We start from the raw sequence: 24,446 nt of genomic DNA, 5'->3' as shown, positions 1-24,446 counted from the left end.
CACGCGCGATGTTCGGTCCGCCCCCTATTCGTCATGGAGGTGGGAGGGTTTGGGAGGGAGGGTCTGCTTCTGATTGGCTGGAATGTGTCTGCTGACTGTGAGGTACAGGGTCAAAGTTTACTCAATGATGACGAATAGGGGGCGGACTGAACATCGCGCGTGTTCGCGACCACGAAAACACTCTATGTTCGCCAGCGAACGGTTCCTGGCGAACTGTTCGGGACATCACTAAAAGACAATGGTTAGAAAGAAAATAAAATAGTCAATACCTTCCATGTTACTAGATATATATGTGAGCAATGCAATATCTATGGATAGTTCTGTGGGTTATTGTTGAGTCTGCGGGGGGCTTTCTGTTATTATTAGTGTCATATTATGGATTTCCCAACACTATACTTAACTTATCTTATTTTATTTTATTGGATGTATTTGATTTATGCTTTTATTCCATCACGTTCTTTTTAATTCTAATTTCTATGTTATTTTAACCTTATGTTCCAGAGAAACACGTCAAGATTTACGTAATTTCATTATAAACAGCAAAATCCTTGTGCCCTTAGCCGTATTATACCAAGCCACCATCAAGGATTGTAAAGAAAAGACTAAACAAGCAAATACATTTTGCCATTAAAAAAAACACAGCATTGTGTGAATAACCTTCAATGTTGGAACACTAGCTCCGATTTCCAGATAAATAGAATGTACAGAAACAAAAATAGTTTTATCCTGAGCTGCCCCAAACTAGACTGTCTTTATTACTCAAAGAAAAACTTTAATGAAAAGTCTTTCTTTCAATCACTACGCTATGTACCAGAGCAAACTGCTAGATCCAGTACGTTATCTTTGCCTGCTGTTACTGTAGCACAGACTCTGTGGGATTCCTCTTTCTCTGCTTTTCTGGGAGTTAAAAACCCTGTAATCTTGTACAGCTGCAGGAGTGCCCGGTAGCCTGTAAGTTTCCTACTAACCTAATAACATTAATTTTCTGAGTGATTCCTACCTACTGCTACAATACCTAGCATCAGGGGACAATATTTTTAGAAACAATGGGAATAAGACATATTAAGTCAGCAATATATATATATATATATATATATATATATATATATATATATATATATATATATATATATATAAATATATATATATAAATATATATATATATATATTTTTTTTAAGCTATCATTTATTATTTTGATTGATTTACCCAAGATAATTTTAAAGAACTAAAATGCTTTTTTTTTGTAAATGATTTCCAATTTAATGTAATGCTTTAAAGAGCAATCCAAGCATCATAACCCCTATGTTCCTTTGTAATGATTATGGTACTAGTATGCAGCGTACCATCCCCTGGTTCTAAGGTAAAGACGACCATTTCCTGGTTCTGAGTCAAATCATTTTTCAACATTTTGACATTAAGAGAGAGTCCTACAAACCCCCGCTGCTCGGCCTCCGTCTTGCTGTATTGCTAATGGAGACATTTCACACCGTCAGCTGACATGCTCTGCCTACTGATGATGTTCAAATATGGATGGAACTGATACGGCTAATGTGAAAGTGGAACTTCTGCATTAGTAATACACTGAGTGAACCAGAATATATCTCCTGCCGTATGCTTGCACCATAACCACGACATAAACTAGTAGTAGTTATGGTAATTATTCTGCATCTTTAATAATAAAAAAAAATATTGGAAATTTTAAAGGAACAGCCTCGGCACCTAAATACTTTCATGTTAATAATCTGTATTTAGAGCGTAGAGGTTGCTGCTGCAGCTCTATGAATAGAAATTGCAAAGTTTACAAAAAACACCACTATTTATATTTTGCCGTTTCCATGTGGCATTCACACGGCCACTAGGAATTTCGGACAGGATTAGATTCAGTTGCATGCTGGCTACGCACCTATGTATGCACCAATGCCTTCAATGTCTATATATGTAATTCGGAACTAGTGTGTTCCTTTTAGAATATTTCTCTTTAGAATAATACGAATACCACCTGCAATAATGGTCTGTAGGAATTGAGGGGGAGGGGTCAGAACATTCCTTTATATAATGGTTGATTATATTTCTTACCTGTTCTGTGTTAAATGTGTATACAGGTAGTTCCCGACTTTACAAACAAATTGGTTCCGAAGCCTAGTTCATAAAATGAGTTTGTAAAGTGATAACTAATTTTCCCTATGCTGCAATGTAATAAACATGGGTTCCGTTCCTGACCAAAAATGGTTTCCATTGAAAACCTTATTTCTGAAGTACAAATACAAGATGAAAGCATAGCAAATACATATATGATGCAGGAACATTACAGGAAGACATACCATATTAGAATCTTCATCAAATCATCATCAGTCATCTAACTCCTCAACAACATTGCACTTGTTGAATGTAGCACTGCACTTGTTTCTGGTTTGTTTGAGACGCTCCATGTGTCTCATTCACCACCCCAGCCCCTCCAGGTGTCTCCTTCCCCCTCCCAGTGTCTTATTTCACCCCCCATCCTTCCAGATGTCTCATCACCCCTCCATGTGTCTCATTCCCCTCTCCTAGTCCCTCCATGTCTCCCATCCCCCCCTCCCAGTCCCATCCATGTATCCCATTTGGCCCCCTCCTGTACCTGTCCATGTGTCTCTCCTCCCTCCCCTCCTGTACCTGTCCATGTGTCTCTCCTCCCTCCCCTCCTGTACTTGTCCATGTGTCTCTCCCCCCTCCCTTCCTGTACCTGTCCATGCACATCTCCCCCTCCCCTCTTTTCAGGTGTCTCTCCCCCCTCCTTTAAGGTGTCTCTCCCTCCCCTCCTTTTAGGTGTCTCTCTTCCCTCCCCTCCTTTCAGGTATCTCTCTTCCCTCCCCTCATTTCAGGTATCTCTCCCTCCCCTCCTTTCAGGTGTCTCTCCCCCCTCACCTCCTTTCAGGTGTCTCCCCCACCCTCCCCTCCTTTCAGGTGTCTTTTCCCCCTGCCCTCCTTTCAGGTGTCTCCCCCCCCCTTCCCTCCTTTCATGTGTCTTTCCCCCCTCTCCTCCTTTCAGGTGTCTCCCCCACCCTCCCCTCCTTTCAGGTGTCTTTCCCCCTCTCCTCCTTTCAGGTGTCTTTCCCCCCTCCCCTCATGTGTCTTTCCCCCCTCCCCTCCTTTCAGGTGTGTCTCCCCCCCTCCCCTCCCTCCAGGTGTCCCTCCCCTCATTTCAGGTGTCTTTCCCCCTTCCCTTCCTTCCAGGTGTCTCTCCCTCCTCCCGTCCTGTACCTGCTCACCATGGTACAGTACCCCGTCTGACAGGAAGTGCTCTCAGTGAGCACTTCCTGGCAGACTGCAGTTAACTCTGCCACGCTACAACAGCAGCAGGAGGGAAGCAGCTGAGCACAGCATTCCCCTTCTAATGATCACCATCATTGTTACTGTACTTACCTTTCTCTTCTCCTGGCCACAAACTCTGCTCCTCGGTGCGCATCCACGGAGCGCTGGCACAAAATGGCGGCAAAATAAAATGGCGGGTCCATGGAGCATTCGTAAAGGCGGGACAACGCAAAGCAGGAAATGACTGAATGTGAATTTTAATATTACTTTGTATTTTTAATATCATACTGTGTATTTTAATATTACTTTGTATTTCAACATTATACTGTAACCTATTGCAACAATGCAATGTTTGTGGGTCCCGGACATTAAAAACAAGAGAAATATCAATGTATCTTTCCTGGTGAAATATTTTATAAATATTTATATATAATATAAGTGGGATTACCCTGCGGTCCATGATAATGGGAGCTTCTGGATGAGCTCATATTGAGCTCTCTTTGTTTTAGCCAGCAAGCTGACATCACCCTTAACGTAATTTAATGAAGCCCCTGATAAATGACCTCCAAAGTGCTGCAGAAACATTATCCTCCCATCTCTGGAGGATGCCACAGCTGCCTACAGAGTTATGACTTCAGACAACGGAAGAAACAGAAGGAGTAAGCCAGTAAATAATTTGAGAAATACTGTGTAATCTGCTATCCTTGGTTGGAGTTTTTCTGAAAACGCCACTTGTCAATAGTAAACGTATTTGGCTTTATATGTAAGTGAATTTTCTTTAAGAACTCCTGCCATCTTCCACAGAATACATGAAAGGGTTCACATAGTATAACTATACTATATCAAGTTACTTCAGTTATATCATTTCCCTTTATCCCTTGAGGGTTGTGGTTTTTTTTTTCTTTTCTCTTTCATCCATCCTTTTCCTACTTTTCCTACCAACGTTGTATGTCTTCCCCTCTATTTTTAAGTCATTGTGTTGTTTTCTTTGTCCTGATTTTGCTCTCCTAGGTAGGGTCTCTCATTTTGTTTCCCTTTTTTCCGCAGATTGAACACAGTTACATCTGATTGAAAATAAAACCATTTTTGTCATGCAAGCTGTGTGAGCCACACCAAGGAGAGGTGTTGCTAGGTCTGAATAAACAGAAACAAAAGTGGTTAACTAATAAATGGCAGAAAATTGAGAAGCGAGACTGCAGGGGTATGATCTATACACCCAAACTGCTACGGGTGTAAATCATCAGAAGGGAATTGCCCCATATGTGCTCATGTGGGGAGATATATAGTCTTGCCAAATGATCCCATGGCACAGTGCAGGCAGATATAGAGGTTTGGTAGGAATGACCTGTGTTGAATAAATAGCAGAATATTGAATATTCCCTACTGACTGTAGCAAGAAGTGTACCTGTAAACAGGTTCCACTATATATGAAACAAAGTACCCGGTGCACACCTGCACCTCCAACAGTCTGGGAAGGAGTTCAGGAATATTTTAAAAAGTGGAAGGGTAGAAGATACCATCGCATCATTAACCTATAAGGCATCTGCAGATGGTTTGTGCACTTGGTAATTTTGTGGAGGGAAGAAAAAGCCCTCCACCACAATATGAATGGAAACTGCTTCCCCAGATCTCCTTTCCACATCTGCACATGTCATTCGTTAAAGCAAAATAACTTAGCAATAACAATTTAGTGACACGTGAGGAAAAAGATAGTTTGCTTGGTTAAGGGTGCTGCTAAATCATTCCTCTCACTAGACCTTTGCTTATAGATCAGAAAAAACTATTTTGATAGTATTCACATAACTCTGAGATAGAGGAATATATCCCTCATTGGAAGGCTAAAGTGGGGAATGGAATTGGAGAACTGTGCTCCAGCAAGTCAGGGGTAAGAAGAGTTAGAGAGACAAGCTGTGCTCGGCAGGGTAAGAAACGTTTGACTACATTTTAGCAGGAATTGGTGCCATGTAACAATTGCAAAGAAAAAACAAAAGTGTGTCAGGCGCTTCAGGATATGATAAATAATGTGACAGGTGCTTCAAGATATGATAAGTTTTAAGGCCGTAAGGCCTGTATTTGTGGGAGGAGTTAAGCGTTCCATATAAACGCTACTCCCCCCCTTCCTATCTGCCGTACGCACGCTGTTCACTCTCAGTGACAGCCGAACTTCCGGTCTCCGATCAAGCACTCCCGGTCCTCGCCTCTTCCGGTCCGGCTTCCTCTCCGTTCCCCCGCTCCTCCGCCAAGGTATTCGGCAAATAGCCGCGCTCGGGCTATTTGCTGTTTTGACGCTTTCCAGCAACCGTGAGTCTTCTCATTCCGGTCCCCTCCACATCGCTGTGGTCATGGGGGACCGGAACTCGCATATCTGACCGTCCAGTGTGCACTATATTGTCATTATCACCAAATGTTTTAACAGCCATTTCACCACTTCACCATAACACTCTGATCTTTGTTTTAAAAAACTAAATCTAAGACAAGGGGAGATATATATTAGACCACTAATGCCCCATAAGGAGAAATTGTAATCTCAATTCAGCAGTGAACATTAGTGTTTTATTTTAATGTGTCATTCAGTGTAGGGTATTAAAAGCATGAATTGAAATGAATTCTGGTGCAGCAGGTCTTGCGATGAATGAATTAAACATTCCTAAATGTGCATTAATATTTCGAACGTTAACTAGGGGACTGGCTTTGTTTACGTTCTAAATAGAATGTTTGTAGAATTGTTGATGAAGATGTTACACAAATAGTGATTGCAGGAGAAAGTCAGTTTTACTGTATTTGCTTCCCCAAGGGATGTTCAGTAACGCCTCACTGACGCCCAAATCATAGTTAGTGCCTCGCATTCACCCACCTATCGGGTTTATAGTAAGGGCCTCACCTGTCACGGCCACACGTTTTGGTTCTTTACTGTCACCGAGAGGCCACCACCCCGCCACCACGCTAGTGGCTCGAGCCCCACGCCCAAATCATAGGTAGAGCCTCTCACCAGCCGCTTGGCTACTAGCAGGGCCTCACTTGTCACGGGGTAGTGAGCTTTTCGCTTCGGCACTAGTTAGCCAGCCAGTTCTATTTTACTTAACCATATTGTTGTTGTTTGAGTTCATTGTTGTTGTCATGTTCTTTTTCAGGATGTCCTACATACGCAACGTCAGACGAGGGATTGCAGCATTTTCGTGTCTATCAGGGCCGGCTATCCATGAGTCGCTCAGTCTCGTACCTCACCCAACTCACATCTCTCAGGCATAATCTGCATTTTGGCATCCCCTTCCGGTCACTCGGCTGTTGGGGCTCGACACAAGTTATCATCTAGAACATTATTCGTTTGCTCTAAGATACATATAACAGAATCGTGACATTCTTCCAAGAAGCAGTGGAGCAGGACTTCCACAGGCATACTGATCACCCTGTAGTCTTTTCTACATTTTTGCCACCTTTTATTCAAACCTTCATACGTACATGATCGCACTATTCCGAACTGACATACACGTTTCTGACAAGCCTTTCAAACCATACCCCATTTTTTACACAAGATATCAAAGATAATTGGTTATCGCTTCACAGTAACGTACGTACACAGATGGGAATACCGGGCAGTATCAGACTCCCTAAACAGCATTCGCGCCACACAACCAGGTCTTAAATCTATGTGCCTGCAACCATACAAGGGTTCGGGAACCCTACAACTCCACGATCACAACTAATCAGACAGGTAAGTCATGTCTCCCCAAGGAAATTTAAGAAGGTACAAACACTACACCGCGTCACGTCAACGTTCGAACCAGACAATCGAGACACTTAACCACTAATCACTCCCTATCTACTTCTAAATACGATTCTACGTTCACATTCCGTCATTAGAGTAAGTAAGACCACTAGCTGCTATTTTCACATCCATTCTATAAGAACGACATCCAGTAGCAGTACGCCGGAACAACATTAGAGGCACTAGGAATCGGCTATATATTATACAGGAACATTCCCAACACAGGAGTAGCAAGACATGGATTTTATATAGTGCTATAAGTGTGTTTTCTGGCATTTCCTTTTGCCCTCTTTTTCAGGCCTACCCTCTACGTCGGTTCCGGCACACCACACCGACTTAATTCCAATCACAAGGTACTTCACTATACGATATTAACCGACCACAAGTTTTAAGGCCGTAAGGCCTGTATTTGTGGGAGGAGTTAAGCGTTCCATATAAACGCTACTCCCCCCATTCCTACCTGCCGTACGCACGCTGTTCACCCCACCCACCTCTCCCTCTTATACAATTCATTCAGGGGGGCCCTCTTTTTCAGGCCTACCCTCTACGTCGGTTCCGGCACACCACACCGACTTAATTCCAATCACAAGGTACTTCACTATACGATATTAACCGACCACAAATAATGTGTAACAATTACGTCTCTGGTGGTAGGCATAAGAGAACCTTGTGTGGTCTCAAACTGTATCCCAGTAAGTCAATCTGAGGTAGGTAATCCTTTTCCATGTGTTCCATGTGTACCTATTGAGTGTCGCAGCCTGCTACTTGTAAGCAGATAGCCTTTCAATTTTAAGGTTAGAGTTGCTGAACTGAAAGCATAGCTGAATTGGAGATTTTTTCCAAATTGGCTATTTTGATCTTAAATTTAAAATTCACTTTGAATTCACTTTGAATTCTCACTTTAGTAAATAACCCTGTTTCTAAAAAAGACCTGACGTTTGCACAAGAAAAAAAGTCATTGTAAATTATTGTAGAGAAACTGTATAGTAGGTTATTCTTTTCTTAATTGTTTTAAAACTTGACTCTTCAAAAAAAAAAAAAAACTCTTAAAGGGAACCTTGAAATGGACACCATTATGAGTCCATTTACACAGGAAATTAGATTAATTGGTTTTAGCATATTTTAACACAATAACTTAAAGTGAACCAGAACTTAAATTAATTGAGTGAATATAGTGGAAGTGAACATGGTCCATGGATCTCTAACTAAGAGTGCGTTTCCAATGTCTATGAAATATCGTCTGTAAGCTCTTATTACAAATGGCTGGTGGATATTTGTGACCAAAATATACTGATTAGTTTACAACCTCCAGGCCTGTTTACTGGGTTTCCACTACTCATGTCTACTACTACTAACATTTGAAACAAGCCCTAAACGTGTAATTTCAATAAGAATTGATTTCATTTGTAGGTTTAAGACAAATCTAGCAATAGTCAGACTTCTTATACGATGTGTAGGTAACCTTCTGCACTTCAGGTGTTATGAACTTCATCTCCGGTGATGCTTTGCCAGTATTTAGGCTGTAAATGCATTATGGGTGATGTAGTCCACGACATCTAAAGTTCTGAAGGATGCCGGCCTCTGTCCTATATACTGGATAAAGAGGCACTTTACTTACACTTTCAATTTCACAATTTTGTCTTGTTGATGTGCTTTTATAGTCGCTGTGACAAAAAAAGTATATTCTTTTCATTTTTTCTTGATGATGGGTGAAGCTTTGAACAGAATTATAAATTCTATGGAATCAGGTTGGAGCAGCGCATTGAGCAGTCACTGGAGTAAATTTAGAATGCGATACCCTAACTTAATAAAGTCTGCTAACAGTCTTTATTTACAGTTTTATCACTGCTGTAACAAAAACCCGGAAAACTGTTCGTCTGCCATTGATCCGGTTGAAGGGCATATCTGGCTATAAATCCTGGTTATGAAAAAAGTTAAAAGCACCTTTTCATGAGAAAATCCTGTTCTTTCTCAAACTCTGGTCCCTGTGGCTGCAGCTAAACATAAAAACACATTTAATAGCCTGACCTGCACATTGTGATATTCCAGAAGCCTATTTTATAACAAGATTTATTTAGGATATAGAGACAACGATTTCTGTATGAGAGGAAAGCCGATATTGTCTCTGCAAAGGTAAAACTGCAGAATAGAGAAAGCAGGATTTCCAGGTTTTTCTCTATTCAGCTTTTTTTTCCAGTTCTTATACCACATTACAGTATGTATTTATAAGAAATATATATATATATATATATATATATATATATATATATATATATATATATATATAAATAAATAAAGTAATGATAGCACTCCAAGGACTTCGGAAATATTGTGAAAAAACTTAGCTTTTTATTCAGGCATCTGCCACAGAAGATCAATGTTTCAGTTCTCTAAGGAACTTTCGTCACGAAAGTTCCTTTTCTGACGAAAGTTCCTTAGAGAACTGAAACGTTGATCTTCTGTGACAGATGCCTGAATAAAAAGCTAAGTTTTTTCACAATATTTTCGAAGTCCTTGGAGTGCTATCATTACTTTATTTCTATTATTTGGCTGTTAAGCACCGGGCTTTTTACTATTAATCCAGGAGTGCAAGCAATTGGAACTTTATATATATATATATATATTACATTGGAAGATGGAGATATACCTAACAAAACAGTTTTTAAAACTTATAAAAACTATAGCGATATGGGGAAGTGAAAGATCGGAGAGACAAAATGTGTCTGATAAACAGCTTTAAAAATTATTAGAGAGACACTATAGTCACCAGAACAAGTACAGCTTAATGTATTTGTCCTGGTGAGTATAGTCAGTCCCTGCAGGCTTTTTGTTGTTAGCACTGTCTTTTCAGAGAAAGGGCAGTGTTTACATTACAGCCTATGGACACCTCCAGTGGCCACTAGTCAGATGGCCACTAGAGATGCTTCCTGGGGTTCTGCATGGAGATGCTGAACTTTCCCTATTGATTCAATGCTTCTCTATAAGGTGCTGATTAGCCAGGGCTGCTTTTGGCTCCACTCTCGGCCCACCTCCTTGACGACCTCAGCCAATCCAATGCTTTGCTATGGGAAAGCATTGTGATTGGCTGAGATCATCACTTCTGATGAGGTCAGCCAAGGAGGTGAATCAGGGTCGGAGCCATCACTGGCATACTCGAAATAAGGTAAGATTTTACTATATTTAGGAGGGCAAGGGAGCGTCATGGGGGCAATATAGGGATTTTAACACTATAGGGTCAGAAATACATGTTTGTGTTCCTGACCCTATAGTGTTCCTTTGAAATTAGAGAGCAAGAGGGTGAGAAAGATAGGGAGAGAGGGGGCAAAACAGAGGGTCGAAGGGAGGGGAGGAAAGGGAGACATAAGAGTGAACTGTTTATTAAAAAAATACCACCAATATAAGGTAAGGTGGGCTGTGATGGGTGGTGCTGTTAGGGTAATTAAGGGGTTAGGGGAGATTTACTGTTAATGAGGATTACAGGTGGAAATCACCTTGAATTTAAATTGGTGGCAGCAACCACTCAAAAGTGTAAATCCCATTAATCCTGAGCAGACTGCAACATGTAATGCTGCTGCTCAAAATTAGGGCCCGCCATGGTGCATGATGGCAAAGCGTGCATTATTCCCCTTTCATTATTAAAATAATAACAGGCAGATAATGGGCAGATCATGTAATAATAATGGGCAAATAATGAACAGATAATGTAATATACATCACTCCATAAAAAATGGATTACGCAAAATGCCAGAAAGTATACCTTTTCACAGCCAATTACTTTCTAAATAAAGATCTATAGAAACTGGGTTTATGGAAAAGTAATGAGTAGCATTTCATTTAAACATGTACGATGCAGTTAACACAATCAGTAAACTCTAAATTATTTTTATTAACATTTACAAACACTTTTTTATTAACATTTACATTTTTTTTAATTCATATATTGCAAATATTAGAGGCTACTATGGGGTATTTGTAAAGATCATCTCCCATGTTCAGGAATACAGATTTCAGGATTTAGGATTTAAATAACATCCTGAATGTGGATATATTGGCATGTGCAGTGAATACAATTGCCTGTGTAAAAATACAAGCATCTGTATCTCAGACCTGATATTATTCTGCATTTCCTGGTGCCTAAATTAAACTCCCGGCTATTCTAATGTCTAGTACTGTACATACAGCTTTCTAGACCCCTGTATGCAATAAACTAGATGATATATATCATGTCCATGCTTTAAGCATAACAATGTTGGCTGTAGCTGGACATCTGGGGGCCGAAGCACTAAGTGGCATAGGGTTTTTTTTGTTTTGTTTTTTTTAAATAAAACCAGTCCGGTGTACACTTGGATTTCCTAGTGAGTGGATTTAAACATTTCTTCCCGGGGAATTAAAAAAGCATTAAAAAAAAACCACAAAAAGAGAAAACACAGAATTGTAGTGAATTGGGGACATTTTGCAACTAAATTTTGCATCTTCCGACTCTCTCTAACATGTATTTATTCCACTGTAATCATTATTTTTATTTTACTAGACACCTCTCATTCTCCCTTTTGTGTTGAATCCCTGCCCAATTAGTCAGACATCACAAGCAATAGAAAATACTTTTTTTTTACATCATTAGGAACATTTTCCTCTTTAATTGTTTAGTATTTCACAGTTCTGATTTTAATTGAGAAGATATGTCAAGAAAAGAAAAGTAATCTCAACATATGTTGACAAAATGCAAGCAACGAGATACGTCCTACTATCAACCAGAAACACTCTGGGGTGGTGCAGTCTTTTTTTAACAAGCCGTACAGTTTTCCTAAGAAAAGTGATACACAGTCATTGCGGTGGCTAATAGTAAAATGGAATATAAGCCTTTTTAATCTGCCTGACCTTACATTTTGATATAAATACGCTTTTTAAAAAATCAATTATTTAAAAAAGATATGGCAATGAAAAAAAGTAAAATATTTCAGCCTTTTCGCTGATATGTTTTCTTCCGATTGTTGAAATATCATTGTTTTTAGAAGCTTTGAGGAGAAGATAACCAGGTCCTGTAAAATAGATTATATTTTTCTTATCTAGTTTAAACAGTAAAATGTATGATCTTAAAACGCTATGCCAATATATCTGGGGATGATCTTACACCTCTCATCCCTCCTTGCTTTCTATACCCATACTCTTAATGCAACGGTTGCAGCCAGCAATGTAGAGGTCCGCTTATTATTTTGGTTGTTCAGCTGACCAATGACAGCTCTGCAGGTTTTGCATAACTACATCACCATGATCCCTTGCCAACCCTTATGCTGAGAAAGCATCACAGGAGGTGTAGTTCTACAACATTGGTGTATCTACCTTTGGCTGACCCTGTTAAGGGTCATTAGGAAGTCATCTAATTACAGGGGGCTTTGGATTGTTAGAATTACTCATGGATCCATGAAGTGAGCTACCTGCAATAGTTTTTTTCTAAAAATAATCAGAATAATTGCAGTTCACAAATCCAGGGTGTTACAGTTATCAATCGCTGGCTTACTGAGAGACCAGTTGTAACAGTAAATAAATACACTCCCCAAAAATCCAGGATGCCTTATATATCCATAAATAAAATACGGGATGATCAGTGGTAGCAGGCAACAAAAGCATTTCCCAGAATTCCAGAGCACACCGGTTACCCATCACCGGCTTATTGCTTGTTCAGCGGTAAAAAGGAACTTTGACGGTAACAGTCGGTAACAGAAAGGCATTCTCAGTCGGAGACTAAGTCCCTTCTGTACCATGGTTTTGAACATCTTGCCACTACCAATGCTCCAAATACTCCCATTTCTTCTAATTTTCAGATAGGATCATTACCACTAGAGGGCTCATTGTAAGTCTCTTATTATGCACTGCCATTCAGCACTCCACACATATCATTCTTACAGGATTATTTACTAAAATGAGAATTCAAAGTAAATTTAAAATTTAAGGTCAAAATAGCAAAACCGGAAAAATTCTATAATACAATCAGGCATCCAGTTTCGCTACTTGGGAGTTCATTTTAAAACTCTCTTTGAATTCCCTTTAAATTCTCACATTAGTGAATATCCCTGTTAGTCATCTTATCAGTTACAAGAAATCCCACTGATACAATCTGGAATTCAAGAACATATTTACTCACGTCTAACTGCACATAATCTGGAGGCCTTGTCGCTGAGCCAAAGGCACAGAATAAAACTCCAACGCAGGTAGTGAATTAAACATTTTAACTCAGGAAAGACATAAAATAAATATAATCTTAATATCCTTAAAAGATGCCTCTAAGATGAATATGAAGGTCTCTATTTAACAATATGCCCAGAAGGTCTTTGAATCGACCTTCATCATGTTTGTATAAGGTAATTGTATCCCTTCGTATAAGCCTCTTCTCCAAAGTAAACAAACCCCCTTTAAGAACTCTGTATCCATTGCAGAAAGCATTCGTGCCTTTAACTCATTGTGTTGCTAAAAACAGTGTAACAAATCCAATATATTGAGTAATAAGGTACACATACACTTTTGGGACATTAAAAGTAGCAGGAATACTTGGGCTTAACAAACATTAAGAAAGAGGGAGACATAGCATGAACCCCAACATTTCAAATGGACAAAGAGGGATGCTTTCATGTTATGGGTGTAATAATGCATCTTATTTACATGGACTGGTTTCTAAAAACATTTATTGTAGAAGGAGTGTTGTTGTAGAGCTCTCATACACTCTGGTACACCAATAATATAGAGATCTTAAAAATTAGGGTGGAAAAGCGTGTCAGAGGAATTTGGGCTTTAAAAAGGGACTGTCTCTCCTAAATAGGGATTCTTAGGAGGTATGGAAATCTGCCTCTGTATAGATCCCTATATCTAAATCTGTTTTTATGTTTCCTGAGTGCTATAGGTTTCATAAAATATGTAAGGAAAAGTAGTTTCCTTATGTATAGCAGTAAAGCTGACAAATCGTGACAATGGGCAGGGCTTAAAGCAAGGTTATGTTTCAATTACCAATTAAAAAAAGACAAAAAGACAAAGGGAAACTCTATGTGCCACATGTAGCAAAGCAAAATTAGGTATTCTCAGGCAAAATGTTAACTCAGGACCCTCCAATACAGGACACATATAAAATTGCTATAGATTTCTCTAAATTAAGCATCTTGGTCCAGTACTGCTCCATATTAATATATATAACACGCCCCATACACCATTGTTACACAAATTGCCTGCACAATGTATTTAATGCATAATGTTACAGTTAAATAATGAGTCATGGAGTTAATTATCCAGTTGAAGCACTGGTCGCTGTGTACTACATCTCCCATGAATCACTGCCAGCATTATGGCTATAAGAGCCTCATGTGGTCCATATAATCTGTAGTGTCGAAGGTTGCCTACCTCTAGTTTCGATGAATGTGGCAAACCTAGTCAATCACATTCATCCTCCTCCAATAGGAGAAATCATATGATGATCATGTGAGTATTTAAAAAAATAAATAAATAAATAAAAAACCAGAGCAAATCATACCCTAAACTACCCTGAACTAGTGTAAATTCTCGGGTGCCAATGTTAAGTAATGAATAGAATACATACAATATATAAAGTCAGGGCCGGATTAACATAGGGGCTGATGGAGCTGCAGCTCCAGGCCCAGACCCATGGAATAGGCCCATTGATTTAAAAAAAAAAAAAAAAACACTACTCTTAGGGTTGCCAGGTATTTCTCATGTATTTCTTATGGTTTCCAGGTGTTTCTCAGAAGTATTTCTCAGGTATTTGAGGCTGCCTAGCCGGTGCTGATATTGCAGTAATACCGGCAATACAAATGTCTGTCTCAGTATAAACAGAGATTATTCTGCAATACCAGCGCCGGCCAGTAGAGATCGCTGTTTGTGTGAAGAGAGGCAGGGATGAGAAGTTACGGCATCTCCCTCCCTGCCTCTCTGTACTCACTGATCCGGGGGGGGGCAGCTCTGCACATAGAGTCCAGACAGCAGCACTGAGCCTGCGAGACATGGGGACGGTGAGAGACTTGGGGACGCTGAGACATTGGGACACTGGGAGACATAGGGAAACTGGGGAACATGGGGACCCTGAGACACTAGGAACACAGTGGCCACTAGTCTACCAATGTCCCCATGACTCCCAGTGTCCCTGGTGTATCTCTGTGTCCCTAGTGTTTGAGACCCTAGTCTCCCAGAGTCCTCCGTGTCTCCCCCAGAGACCCCCGTGTCTCTCAGTGTTCCCTAGTATCTCAGTGTCCCCATGTCTCCCAGTGTCCCAATGCCTCTCAATGTCCCCTAGAGTCCTAGTTACATGGGGACACTGGGAGACATGGGGACACAGACACTAAGGGACTGGGAGACATGGGGACACAGACATGCCCCCTTTTTGTGTATGTTCGCCCCTTACGGCAGATTTGTGTCAGTGGTCCACCCTTTTACCCCATCCATAGACTTCCTGCTTTACTGGACACTGCTGTTAGGGGGTATGGGTTTACTTGAAGATGAAAGTGTGAGATTAGCACAGGGTATGTGTTTTCTCATAGCTGCATCCTATGAGTTTCCCTCCAGCACCATCTACATCAGATACATGATGCTTAGGAGGTAGAATTGTTTTAGGGTTTTTGGTAAATAACATTTTGTATTTAGGCCCATCATAATTGTCAGCACCAGGCCCACTGGGCTCTTAATCTGGCCCTGTATAAAGTACAGGTCACCCCAGAATAAAACAGCTGCTGAATTTACAAAATGCATAAAACCATAGAAAAGCATTTATTTTTTTTTTACATTTGTGGCTTAGCATGGAATGCCAGTATGATAATCTCTACAATTTTTTCCATTTAAAATCGGATTTTTATGCAGCTGTGTTGAGTTATTAAGCAGGTTTTTTGTGAACTCATCTAAATGTTGGTTATACAAGCAGAGACACAAACATTGACCTTCACACGTGCACATGAATATATGTGTTTAAAGCTATCTTCTATGCTCTGGATGTACAGAGAATTTTATTCCATCCCGGTCTCTTACCTATTTTTCACTATTTTTAACGACATGGCACCTCTGCGCACACTGACACGGCTACCTACACAAACTCTGACACTTCTGAATGCATGCACACAAACTCATATAAAAAATTTTGTTTATCACATAATATGACATCCTGCAATTCCTGACAATTTTGTGGGAATATTAGCAATGCATGCAGTGATGTCATTAAAATAAGTGATACTTTGCAGTGATGTCATAATGATAAGTGATGCTTTGCAGTGATGTCATAATGATAAGTGATGCTTGCTGTGATATCATAATAACAGTGACTTAAAAAGTTCTATTAACAAGGGACATGCCACTGATTAGAAAATGGTGAATATTACGTCAGAATTTGCTCCCAGCTATACTTTAATGCGCAATATTTAAGTTTTCCAAATCCTGGAGTTTTATTCTGACAGCATTTTCATCACTTTAAGGATTTTTTCACCCACTCAAACAAGTTAGTGGTAAGGTCCCCAAATAAGACGTTATTGAATATATGAATAAAACCACAAATTGTGCTAACTCAATAAACCATTTTTAAAATGTACGCAGTGTTAAATAACTTGAATAACTGTTTATACAATAAATAGCTTATTGTGGTGACTTTAGATTAGACTTCTGCAAAAAATGTGATTGGAGCGGTATATCCAAATCCTCTTAAATCAAATTGATCTGTGCAGTGTTAATTTTGACGGAACATTTCAATTTAGTTTTAGTTATAGTCTTTTGACTAAAAAGCCATTTAAGTTTTAGTCGTGTTTTAGTCATCTGATTTGTTTTCGTTTTAATCTAATTTTAGTCTACTAAATATAATTAGTTAAAGCCTCTATTTGTCTCTTTTGCCCCTTCCCCAGCACCTATTTGTCTCTTTGTGTCCTCCCAGCCCCTCTAGATGTATCTCTACTAACCCTGGTCTGTCTCTTGTTCCCCTTCCCCAGCCCCTCTGTGTCTCTGTGTCCTCCCAGCCCCTCTAGATGTATCTCTCCCAAACCCTGGTCTGTCTCTTTTTCCCCTTCCCCAGCCCCTCTGTGTCTCTGTGTCCTCCCAGCCCCTCTAGGTGTCTCTCTTCCAAACCCTGGTCTGTCTCTTTTTCTCCTTCCCCAGCACATCTGTGTCTCTTTGTGTCCTCCAAGCCCCTCTAGGTGTCTCTCTCCCAAACCCTGGTCTGTCTATTTTTCTCCTTCCCAGCCCCTCTATGTTTCTTTGTGTCCTCCCAGCTACTCTCTGTGTCTCACTCCCAAGCCCTGGTCTGTCTCTTTTTCCCCTTCCTCAGCCCCTCTGTGTCTCTCTGTGTCATCCCAGCTCCTCTAGGTGTCTCTGTCCCAAACCCTGGTCTGTCTCTTTTTCCCCTTCCCCAGCTCCTCTGTGTCTCTTTATGTCTTCCCAGCTCCTCTCGGTGTCCTCCTCCCAAGCCCGGGTCTGTCTCTTTTTTCCCCTTCCCCAGCCCCTCTGTGTCTCTGTGTCTCTTTGTGTCCTCCCAGCTCCTATCGGTTTCTCTTTCCCAAGCCCTGGTCTGTCTCTTTTTCCCCATTCACTGCTCCTCTGTGCAGAGATAAGTTTGGTGGCAAATTTCAATTTAGTTTTAGTCGTAGTCTTTTGACTAAAAAAAGCCATTTTAGTTTTAGTCTTATTTTAGTCATCTGAATTGTTTTAGTTGTAGCCAACTAAAATTGTACTAATACAGTTAGTCGACAAAATTAACACTGCTGAGCGGGATTTACTTGCGGAGTCTTTTTCAACAAATTCTTGCACATGTCTACTTTAGAGCCTATTTAAATTTTTTTGTTGAAAACAGGGGAATAGGTCCTAATCAGGAATGGTACTTTAATGGCAAAAAATTAACTTTAATGGGAAAAAAGAAAAAAAAGTTTGAAAACCAGCTAAAAAAAAAATCCAGTTGGATATAATGCCCTAAAATGTGAAATTCTGTTTTCAGCTGACCGTGGCTCGAGATTCAGTGAGTACACCTTTATGATTTTATCTCCTTGGCTGTCTGATAATTCTGTGATTTTCTACAGTGATTCTGTGATTTTTACAAGGTAAAAAAATGACATGTGGTGCAGCCATGAACAGACTGGAAAATGAGCCTAATGGCTGCCTACAGCTTTCTGTTGCTATTGGCTATTTTTTGCTCTTGATCCTAGCAACATTAGCAGAGTTATTCAATAAAGTGAGAGTTTCTAATTAATTTAGAATTTAAAATTTAAGGCCCCAGTAGCCGACCTAGACGCATAGCTGGGTTAGAGAATTTTGCCAGTTAATCTTTTTTGACCTCAGATTTGAAATTGACTTTGAATTCACTTTGAATTTTCAATTTAATGAATAATCCTATAGGTGAATTAAGATGGTCCATAATTACTTTTTTCTATATGGATATATGTGTATGTGAATATATGTTTGCACTTATTTAAATGTATAAACATATGTATGGCTAGTCTTATAGTTAAAATATACGCTTGTTACAATGGATAGTTTGATAGCTCAAGCTCACCTCCCAAAACCGCAGAAACCAGGAGATGTGTGCCATACTTTTTAATCAGGGTTTCTGTAATCTGAGTCAGAGAGGGTCGTCGGCCCAACTGGCGGATGTTCCGGACAAGTTCAGGAGCCAAAGTTAGGTTTGGAAACTCTTTACTCTCCAACGCCATGTTCTTCACTTTCCAGCGACCAAACTCCCTGTCCAAAGGAAACATATATTAAAATATCTTAACGAGTTACACTAATATTGCAATTTGTCATTAGCAATAAAATGAGTCAATGTTTCCAGTTTAAGAGTACATACCATAAAAAGTTTAATAGACTCATTAAATGGGTGCTCTAAGCACCGTAAGTCACTATCCGACATTAAAAAAATATTTTTTTTTTCATGGTGATCCTCGGGGCTTGGCTGATAGAACTCTCTCCAACCTTATCATTTATAAAGATATGCAAGAAATAAAGGCAGCAGGTGGAAGCTATGCATAATATAGAAGCATAGGTGCCCCAATTATATAAAATATGTCCATATATTTGGTAACCCCTCATGACATCGCCATATACAAATTAGCAGTGATGGGAGAAGGAGCCGGCTATAATAAAAGGACACATTTCACCATCGATGCATTTGCTTGTAATTTCCCTAGCAAACTGTAGAAATGAAATTTAAAGCTCTGTCATTTTCATGACAGGTTCCAGCAATAGTGAGATCAATTAGCAAAATTCGAACCAAAACACAACATTTCCTGGCAGGTAAGAGGCAATTTCTCGATGTACTTTAAGTTCCAGACAGTATTGATAAAAAAAAAAAAAAAAAAAAAAGGATTTAATTTTTAGATAGCCACCTGTCACAGCTTTATTATTCAATTCCTTTGTGCTATGTGTTGCCCGTCAAATTCACAGACACCAAGTAAATCCTTAAATATAATTTATCCCTTAAAATACTGTTTAACAATCTTTGGATCAGTATGTACAGCATATAGATATAAATGCTTCTTGCAGAATTCAGCCAAATGTATCGATTGGAACCTGGGCCTCCAGCTGTTAGACTGACGCTCACATAAATCTGGGAAATATATTCAAATAAGATTGGTCAACATTGGCCATCTGTTAGTTTCTTTGTCCCCCTTCACCAACCACTGCAACAACTGTGTGCACATTAGGAGTCAATTCGTTTATAACACTTTGTTTTATTTGCAATAATAACCCTTGTAATTCTATGACCACAATGTGCAGATTATTTTAATGATCCATTCTATATCCACACTAGTAAACAATGATTTTGACAATGACCTCCTTTAAAGAACAAGATACTATTGTGATGGTCACTATTACACAATTATTAACATCATTTAGCCTTTTAATCGCAGGATGGCTAATTGAAGCTAATTCATGTTGGCAGTGTGAAAAGTCTTGGTTTTTATTGTGTATGTTGTCCTTCACTAGGACAGCCTTCAAGTTTCAGAAATATACATGCTATTTTAAAGGACACCACAATTACTTTTCAATTTTCAAACCCTGAGTGGATTGTTATTCTTTAATGATGTCACGTTTTCTTCCATTCCAATTTTTTTTTGCCTTGATTTATTCTAGGTAGCTATGATACCCAAGGACAGACGTACCTGCCTTTATAATGCGTGTATTCATAGTGGGCACAAAAAAAATAGCTTATTAAATGTCTCTGTATTATTTACTAAAATTATTTAAAATGTTTATGGAAAGAACAGATTGACAGATGTGCTTAATTATCTCCGAGTAAAGATCTTGGTTCATGCTTTGACCAGTTGAAATAGCGCCTTTAAAGTATTAGCATTTCACTAGGGGTACTTTCCATGCCTTCGCCACTATAAAGATTCCCATTTCTCCAGAGTATTCCACCTTCTGAGCTTCTGAACTTGACCTACTGTGCTAACATTCCAGTTTCCGTGACCTACAATTTTCTTTTGAGATTCACATAATCCCTTTACATATGTGATAGTATCTAATATATCCCCCATTCCCCCTTGCCTTTGATTCCGAGCGGTACATACTAAGAAATTTTGAAAGGCTCTCTTCAAAACTTCTGAAACGCAGACTATGTACCATTTTTTTTTGCCCTCCTTTGAATGGTCCCTAGTTTACTTTTTCGCCTGCTCCTGTAGAAAACACACACTTAAATGTATCACAATGCTGGAAACGATAGCACAGATGGATGAATAAAAAAACTGCCAGTTAAGGAATCGACTTCAAAGAATGAGACATCAAGAATAGTCTAAGACATGTTTAGTGTGACACACTGAACCACTGCAGCAGATAGGCATCTCGACTGCATATTAGCGGTTTCTAGCTGTGGAATTAATTTATATTTAAGAAAAAATAGAGAGAGGTGGCAAAACAGATGACCCTCAAACTTGAGGGCTTGTTTTGAAACTGCAGGAAGGTCTACTGTAAAAAAATACATTCATCCATCCATAAAGGGTTTCTGTGGACAACATGTCCTGTGACTTGATCTACTGTTCTGTTACTTATTAAAAAGACTCAAAGTAAGAGGCAAAGATTCTGTAATAACAATCCAGCTGTTTTTTCAGCTATTCTGATAAAAAGTTTAAAGCCTAAAGGCATCAAATTGCTACTGCTAATGTCACCATGGAAACCTATAATATGATAGGGAATGAAAATAGCCAGCCTAGAAAAAAAGCCCTAAACATTTTCACTTTCCCTGGCAGAGTACTGAAAAAGCAAAAGAAAACATTTTTCTTTTCTCTTTTTTTATTTTTTTCTTCTTATTATTTGCTCCAGACATTAACTTGCTCACGTAATTGCAGATTTTAAAAACAGAAAAAAAAAAGAAATTCAATGAAAATGACATCTTTTATAGAATATTTATTCTTCTAATACGAACAAAATTGGCTTAGAAAGATAGCAAATAAGAATTTAATAATTTATTGGGGAAACATATGTACCTCTGGTACTATCTCGTATCCTTGTTTGGTCTTGCATTTTTTGTTTTTTCTGTCTGTTCCTATGCTGTCTTTTGTGAAGGTTGCAACTCCCAGCACGTTCAGTCCCAAAACAGCATGCTGTGTGAATTCTATTTAACCTCATCTGGAATGACGGAACTTGTGTAGAACAGGGTTGTTTTCTCATAATTTTTTAATATTTGTTATACCTAACTTTTTAAATTGACTGCCTCGAACCTAAATACTGACTAGGAATGCTGTGAGTAGTTGTCAGTACATTATATAATTTTTGTGTCTTAGCATTCTAACCCTTGCATTAGCAGAAGGATGCTCTTTGTTCTGAACTTTGGAACACTAAGGGTTAATCATCGTCAAGCACCCCCCCCCCCCCCCCACCACCACCCTTTACCATCTTTCCTCCTTTTATGCCAACCTACTGAATGGTGTATATGTGGAAATCGTAAATCAACCCCTGGGAATCCCCTTCCTGTTTCTCCACCGTCATTGTATCCCTCAAGGACAGACACAGAGGCTCCCCAGACGCGAAAGTGGAAAGAATACAACATAACTATCACCACCATCCAATTCTCTATGGTGCTAAGTACTATGGCAACAGGTGTGGTAGAACCGATGGTACCAGATGCTCAGTTTGCCCTCTGTTGAGTTGGCACTTGATTTCTTTTTTTATATTTTGATTTTATTTTGTTTTCTACTTTTAATTCTCCAATAAAGGTGGTATTGCCATAAAGCTTTTGAAGCAGAAAAATAGCACATTGTCCATGTGTTCATTGCTGGGATATAAGCTGGTCCTAGGCTCCTGGTCCGCACAGTATTCCGACTGCCAGTTTCCTCCTTTGTGCACAGCCCCAGCACTTCTATTTCTGCTTTGTTTGACACTTGGCTGTCAGAAACCTGTGTGCACTCTTGTGTGACTCAGGCCTGTGTGCAATGTGCTCTGAGCCCCACATCCATCTGTGTTGATACCACACAGCATACAGATCTACATAGAAGCTGTTCTATTGCTGATGATACCTTACAGTGTGTCAGGTTTAGATACACCTTTCCTTATTGCATACCTTCCCATGTATCCTGGGTCAGGGATGACAAAAAGAACAGTCTGCATGTTTTGTAGGACTGTCAAATCCCACCATGCTTTACCAGACTTAAGGAAACTGGATACTGGATATCCTCCTCTTTGCACTAGACCTTGTTGAAGAACAGGTTTTGTTCGTTGTAATGACCCATTGATTCTTGTTTATATCTTCCTGTGTGTACATAATGGGACATAACGTGATAGCGTTTATAAAATAAACTCTCTGCATAAATATGTATATACTATCACAGTGCAGGGAAAAATACAAGCATCAGCATGCATTCATCTGTGACGTTCAGTTTCTTGTGAGTACTGATCTGTCACTATCACAACTCCGTGTGAAGTTACCTGGGATATCAGTTCTCTGTGTTCACGTTCTGTGACTATCAGACACTGTATAGCTATCAGCTCCCGGCATGCACTGATCTGTGTACAGAAGTTCAATCTGTGCCCTGATTTGTGATTAACAATCCAAATCACTGATCTGTGACTTGAGACACCTTATCAACTCCTTGAGAGCAATTTTTATATTTTCTGTGTTCCCTGTGTGCATTGATCTGATATCAGTTCCTTGTATGCATTGATCTGATATAAATTCCCTGTGTGCAATGATCTGATATCAATTCCCTGTGCATTGATCTGATATCAGTTCCCTGTGTGCAATGATCTGATATCAGTTCCCTGTGTGCAATGAGCTGTGATAACAGTTCGCTATGTGCATTGACCTGATATCAATTCCCTGTGCAATGATCTGTGATATGAGTTCCCTCTGTGCATTGATCTGATATCAGTTCCCTGTGTGCAGTGATCTGTAATATCAGTTCCCTGTGTGCACTGATCTGTGATGACAGTTCCCTGTGTGCATTGATTGGTGATATCAATTCCCTGTGTGCATTGATCTGTGATATCAGATCCGTGTGTGCACTGTTCTGATATCAGTTCCCTGTGTGCATTGATCTGTGATATCAGTTCCCTGTGTGCACTGTTCTGATATCAGTTCCCTGTGTGCACTGATCTGTGATATCAATTCCCTGTGTGCACTGTTCTGATATCAGTTCCCTGTGTGCATTGATCTGATATCAGTTCACTGTGTGCAGTGATCTGTAATATCAGTTCCCTGTGTGCACTGATCTGTGATGACAGTTCCCTGTGTGCATTGATTGGTGATATCAATTCCCTGTGTGCATTGATCTGTGATATCAGATCCGTGTGTGCACTGTTCTGATATCAGTTCCCTGTGTGCATTGATCTGTGATATCAGTTCCCTGTGTGCACTGTTCTGATATCAGTTCCCTGTGTGCACTGATCTGTGATATCAGCTCCCTGTGTGCATTGATCTGATATCAGTTCCCTGTGTGCAATGTTCTGATATCAATTCCCTGTGTGCATTGATCTGTGATATCAGTTCCCTGTGTGCACTGATCTGTGATATCAGTTCCCTGTGTGCAATGTTCTGATATCAGTTCCCTGTGTGCACTGATCTGTGATATCAGTTCCCTGTGTGCACTGATCTGTGATATCAGTTCCCTGTGTGCACTGTTCTGATATCAGTTCCCTGTGTGCACTGATCTGTGATATCAGTTCCCTGTGTGCAATGTTCTGATATCAGTTCCCTGTGCGCATTGATCTGTGCTATCAGTTCCCTGTGTGCACTGTTCTGATACCAATTCCCTGTGTGCATTGATCTGTGCTATCAGTTCCCTGTGTGCAATGTTCTGATATCAGTTCCCTGTGTGCACTGATCTGTGATATCAGTTCCCTGTGTGCATTGATTGGTGATATCAATTCCCTGTGTGCATTGATCTGTGATATCAGATCCGTGTGTGCACTGTTCTGATATCAGTTCCCTGTGTGCAT

The 24,446-nt window shown here is 39.7% G+C and overlaps 1 protein-coding gene across 2 annotated transcripts in view; it reads right to left on the bottom strand.

Annotated features, from left to right (window-relative positions):
- BRINP2 (BMP/retinoic acid inducible neural specific 2) overlaps nt 1-24,446 on the bottom strand; it is a 242,837-nt gene that overhangs the window by 179,457 nt on the left and 38,934 nt on the right. For both annotated transcript variants that reach the window (XM_063428248.1, XM_063428247.1), the window contains exon 4: nt 18,574-18,758. In XM_063428248.1, the coding sequence (XP_063284318.1) occupies nt 18,574-18,758 (185 nt within the window). The remainder of the gene's footprint in view (nt 1-18,573; nt 18,759-24,446) is intronic.

The sequence above is a fragment of the Pelobates fuscus genome, chromosome 7, assembly GCF_036172605.1.
Source record: "Pelobates fuscus isolate aPelFus1 chromosome 7, aPelFus1.pri, whole genome shotgun sequence".
Classification (NCBI taxonomy): domain Eukaryota; kingdom Metazoa; phylum Chordata; class Amphibia; order Anura; family Pelobatidae; genus Pelobates; species Pelobates fuscus.
This window is presented reverse-complemented; position numbering and strand designations above follow the sequence as displayed.